The 5381-nt window shown below is 37.1% G+C and overlaps 1 protein-coding gene and 1 pseudogene across 1 annotated transcript; both read right to left on the reverse strand.

Moving 5' to 3' along the window:
• Positions 1 to 6: 6 nt before the first annotated feature.
• Positions 7 to 975, reverse strand: LOC104949514 (transcription factor HES-5-like). The gene is made up of 2 exons (XM_010775878.1): positions 897 to 975; positions 7 to 782 (listed from the first exon to the last, which is right to left on the reverse strand). Exons 1-2 carry the CDS (start codon positions 957 to 959, stop codon positions 450 to 452), a joined length of 396 nt encoding a protein of 131 aa, XP_010774180.1. The 5' UTR covers positions 960 to 975; the 3' UTR covers positions 7 to 449.
• Positions 976 to 4522: 3547 nt separating this feature from the next.
• Positions 4523 to 5247, reverse strand: LOC104949515 (transcription factor HES-5-like; annotated as a pseudogene).
• Between the last annotated feature and the right edge of the window lie 134 nt (positions 5248 to 5381).

Raw genomic sequence — 5381 nt, forward strand, 5'->3', positions numbered from 1 at the left:
GTGAGGTATATCAATGTCTGTTGCATTCAGTTTTGTTCATGCAACATGCATGACAAGATGTTCTGTTTCTAAACTTGACATATGTTTAAAAAAGAACAGTTAAAGTTTCTGATCAAAATGATCAACAACAATTTGAGGATTACAAATGTAACCATAGCGCTGTAATCTGCCAATACATGAAGTACAGAGTATTATAATTATAATTGCAAATTCAACCAGATTTGGTTCATGCAACATGCATGACAAGATGTTCTCTTTCTTAAATTGAAAGATATAGTTGTTGTCATTTCCTCAGGACATGTCATCTTGCATAAAGAAAACAAACAAAACCAACCTTCTGTACAAACAGAAGAAAAAGTTCTTAGTAATTCAGAAGAATTCACTTCCAGTAACCTTTGACCAATATGGTCATCTCAGTTTGTCTTGTCGTAACTCCTGTCAGTAGGGGTCTACCACGGCCTCCAGGGGGCGCTGTTGACTGGACTCTTCTCTTTGGTGATGCTGGTCTGGACTGTGGAGCTCAGCAGAGAGAAGTCAGCCTCTCTCAGGTTCTTATCAGAGGAACACTGCATCTTGTTGACGTGGTTCAGCAGTTTTCTCTGCTTTTCATTCTGCTGCTGCAGTCGTCTCAGGACACAAACTGTCATCTCCAGGATGTCTGCTTTCTCCAGCTTGGAGTCTGGCTGCTGTTTGAGGAACTCTGGACCCAGGAGAGACTTGATCTGCTCAATGCTGCTGTTGATTCGCTCTCTGCTTAACTTCTCCACCAGAGGCTTTCTGAGCTGCAGAAAGAAAAAGGAAGTCGTTAATAATCTTATTCTGGAGCTTAGTGGTTGACATGAACAAAGACAACGATTGAAGGACAATATTGAAATCTTGTTGAATCTTGAATTTACCTTGTGGGTCAGAGTGTGAGGCTCCTGAGAGTTGGTCATTGCTGCAGTGATTGTAGGCACCATGTCTGGATCTCTGTTTTGTAGAGGTCTCTGTCGAGAGAATCTGATCTCTGCTGGCTTCATCCCTCCTACTTATAGTCCCACATCTCCATATGAATGTGTGGGTCTGGGTCTGACTGCACTTTCTCACAGTCTCAGCCAGTCACAAAGCTTGGTGACACAATAAATGATGCCACACGCCTGATGGTTTTATTGAAATTAGGGCAATGGTTAGATCTCAGGGGAACAGGTGGGGGACTGTGGGGGGGGGGTGATGGAGAGAGACTCACAGAGCTCTATGTGAATCTGGGAAAGTGGTGACCCTGTAGAGAGCAGATCTGCTGCCTGATGCTGGGATCAATGACTTTGACTGAACACACGCTAATAATCCCATCACAAACGTGAGGGAATTTTTTTTATTATATATAAAAGTACACATTAAACTTATTACAAAAAAACAAGTTGATATACGGTTTTATTCTCGTAGATTTTTATTGAGCCACAACCTACAATATACTAGATAAAATCATTGTTTTTAATTGTAAATGTATTCCAATTTTACTTATTTTTGTATGTGTTTAGTATTTCTTCATCAAACATCCAGCTCTATGTGAAATAGAATTACAACATTTTTGAAAGTAATGTGATGAACATTAATGATAACTTCTAGAAAACCACCCCGATTATCATTTAGCTGTCCAGATGTGGTCTTTTGACACGTGCCTTGTAGTCAGCCTGAGTAGCACGTTGAGCTCAGTTTCCCACACTGACTCCCTGTATGGTGTGGTCAATGATCCACAAAGGGGCTCCTCTGACAGATGCTGGCTGTGGGTTGTTACAGAAACTGATTCTGACATCACCAGCCACCTGGAGGGAAAAGATGCCTTTGCCCAATGTGAAGGTTTAAAAAAAACAATCTATCATAAATTGAGCAAAAAATAATTGATCTTGTTATATTTTCAATTGGAATCATTTTCGTTCATTTTGAATATCGAATTTTTTTTTTCATTTATGAAAATCAATTTGATTAAGCCTTCGCTCTACCCATGAGGATGGGAGGTTTCCTGGAGGGCAGCTGTTTCCTGAAGTGTGCCAAATCCCTTTGGAGAATGACTTGGCTGCTGGTGGAGTGGGAGGTGTTTTCCCACACTTACCATTAGCAGAAAACAGGCGTGTTCCGGTATACAAAGACATCTATGGAAATATCCATCAACATAAGTAGTTTAACATTTAATTAAGAGAAAGCTATTTCTGACAAATATTGTATAATGCTTCATGTTGAAAAACAATATCTGCCTAAATCTTATTAAAGATTTGAGAAAGTTACATTTTCAGTGTCATCACAGTTGTAGGGTTTGAAAAGTCAAATGTATAATATTAAGTATAGAAACATAATTAGTAGAACACATGAAGTTCCTTCCTTGAGAACATGTTGAACTGTAAACAATTGAATTAAAAAAACAGCCAAATCCTTTGAGAACTTGACCTTTTTCTTGCAAAATACAGTAAAATATTAGAAATGTTGATTATTTTTGGAGCCAAAATCAAAAGTAGGTTTCAAAAATACTTTTCATTGATTTCATGCCCATTCAAAGTGTATTGAACAAATGGCTGGAACAAAGTTCCTATTTCTTTGCAATAAGATTTGTTTCGCTTTCACAAAAGGCAAATAAATAACAACCAAAAAATAAAAACAGCTTTCTCTGTATCAGCCAAACCATTATTCTAAAAATCGAGATCGGTGTCTGCTGACAATTTTGCAATCGATGCATCCCTATTTTTTACGGGACGGAACCACGTGCAACCATCTGCCTAATTATTGTTCATCCTCTTTTACTGGAATCAAACGAGAAGGTAAGTATTATCATGTTGGGAAGATCAAATGATACTGTATTTGTTCATCTGGTTACCTATATCATAAATAAGATTGCGTTCTAGCTTCCCTTGAATGATTACATTTTTAGCAGGCATCTGGGAAGCAAACAAAAGTAGTTTCAGAAAAGTGAGTGTTCATCAGTTTGAGATGTTTGATTAGTTTTCAACAATTTAAAAAAACAGCTTTCCCTTGAGTAGATTCATTAAAGTAAGGCAAATACTATCCGTATGTATTTTGCTGCAGCAAATACATTTTTAACATTAGATATTTTCTCTTTTTGTAAAAGTTGGCTGGATAAAGTAACTTGTGTTGTTGTACTCTGTTTCAGCTTTGCATCTGAGAAACAACCTAATTCAGTTAGGGAATCTGAATTTGCTGAAAGGTAATCTTTTTTTCCCCCTTCATCTTATATTGACATAGCTAGTAAGCAACCTCAGTTTAAAATCGAAGTCAAGTTTTTAAAAAGCGCCATGTTTCCGAAATATTTTATCTTGATTTGATTACCTTTTTAATTGTGTCATTGACAGAATTATTTTTAAATCTTAGTCTCTGTCCCTTCAGGGCAAATATCTATTGTCCCACAGGGCTCTGTGAGTGAGGTTCCTCTGGTTTCCCACACTCTGTCCTTTCACTGGAGGAACAATAGAAGTGTGTCTCATTATGCATCACTTCAGATACAATGTCTGACCTCTTTATAGAGGGACATGTTTAACTTTAGTGTTTTTTATATTAAAACACCTGAAACTGAATATGTTTCAAAAAGAACGTTGGCAAAGGTGTCATTGAACGCACTTCCTCTTAATTAATTCATTAATTTCTCAATTGAACCATATTAGTTTCACACTGACCAGGTATGTTATTGATAAGCCATTCTGAATTGTATCAGGATTTTTCAATTCAAGGAACGTTGGGGTTATACCTCTAACAATTAAAGTAAAATGAAAATTAAGAAGAGTACACAACATTTTCAGCTGTCAGTTTGTTTATTTAACAATGCACAATGAACAACATGAAGCTTGAAAGCTTTATCTAGAGGTGATGATACATCACAACAACAACAACTTGTAGATTTCTACAAGACGCTGTACTCACTGAGAGTAGAGGAACAACCGTCTTTACAAAAGACAAACAATTTACATTTGAGGGACCAGTTATCCAAGGTTGGTTACCAAAAGAAAATGTAGTAAAAACTGACCTTACAAGTAACAATGTGCTTGAAAAGCAATACTTTCCATTGATTCTTAACATGTAAGAATTACATTGTCTTTGTAAAACTGTTACATAAATAAAACCTTTTTAATTAAAAGGATAAACATATTGATCTTAAAACAGATCATTATTCAATAATCACATGAAGTGAGTCAAAGTCCATTATGTAATAATTTCCATGAAAAGGAGAGTTTAGTTTTCAGATAAAAATAATCAATATTAATCAGGAAATAACACAATATCAACTTGACTTGATATTCAACACATGGCGTGCATTAAATGAATAAAAGTAACACAGGAAAAATTGTGACGAAACAAATTACAATCATTGTCGCTTCAAAAACATAAAGTCTCTTATTACATTATAAAAAGAACTGTTAAAGTTTCTGATCAAAATGATCAATAATAATTTGAGGTTTACAAATGTAACAATAGAGCTGTAATCTGCCAACACATAAAGTACAGTGTATTATAATTGCATGTGCAATCAGATTTGGTTCATGCAACATGCACGAGAAGATGTTCTCTTTCTTAAATTGAAATATATAGTTGCTGTCATCTCATCAGGAAATGTCATCTTGCAAAAAAAAAAAAACAACCTTCTGTACAAACAGAAGAACAAGTTCTTAGTATTTCAGAATTCAGAATAATTCACTTCCAGTAATCTTTGACCAATATGGTTATCTCAGTTTGTCAGGTAGTAACTCCAGTCAGTAGGGCTCTACCACGGCCTCCAGGGGGCGCTGTTGACTGGACTCTTCTCTTTGGTGATGCTGGTCTGGACTGTGGAGCTCAGCAGAGAGAAGTCAGCCTCTCAGGTTCTTATCAGAGGAACACTGCATCTTGTTGACGTGGTTCAGCAGTCTTCTCTGCTTTTCATTCTGCTGCTGCAGTCGTCTCAGGACACAAACTGTCATCTCCAGGATGTCTGCTTTCTCCAGCTTGGAGTCTGGCTGCTGTTTGAGGAACTCTGGACCCAGGAGAGACTTGATCTGCTCAATGCTGCTGTTGATTCGCTCTCTGCGTAACTTCTCCACCAGAGGCTTTCTGAGCTGCAGAAAGAAAAGAAAGTCATTAATAATCTTATTCTGGAGTTTAGTGTTGACATGAACAAAGACAACGATTGAAGGACAATATTTAAATCTTGTTGAATCTTGAATTTACCTTGTGGGTCAGAGTGTAAGGCTCCTGAGAGTTGGTCATTGCTGCAGTGATTGTAGGCGCCATGTGTGGATCTCTGTGCTGTAGAGGTCTCTGTCTGCCATTTATAGTCCCACATCTCCATATGAATGTGTGGGTCTGGGTCTCACTGCAGTTTCTCACAATCTCAACCAATCAGAGGGTTTGATGACACAATAATG

The sequence above is a fragment of the Notothenia coriiceps genome, unplaced genomic scaffold (assembly GCF_000735185.1).
Source record: "Notothenia coriiceps isolate Sejong01 unplaced genomic scaffold, NC01 NC01_scaffold00016357, whole genome shotgun sequence".
Lineage (NCBI taxonomy): Eukaryota > Metazoa > Chordata > Actinopteri > Perciformes > Nototheniidae > Notothenia > Notothenia coriiceps.

Excerpts from the sequence above, each read along its gene's own strand:
- LOC104949514 (XM_010775878.1), bottom strand. The coding sequence starts at position 959 with ATGGTGCCTACAATCACTGCAGCAATGACCAACTCTCAGGAGCCTCAC. Across the intron at positions 783-896 it reads CTCACACTCTGACCCACAAG|CTCAGAAAGCCTCTGGTGGA; the intron begins GTAAATTCAAGA and ends TTCTTTCTGCAG.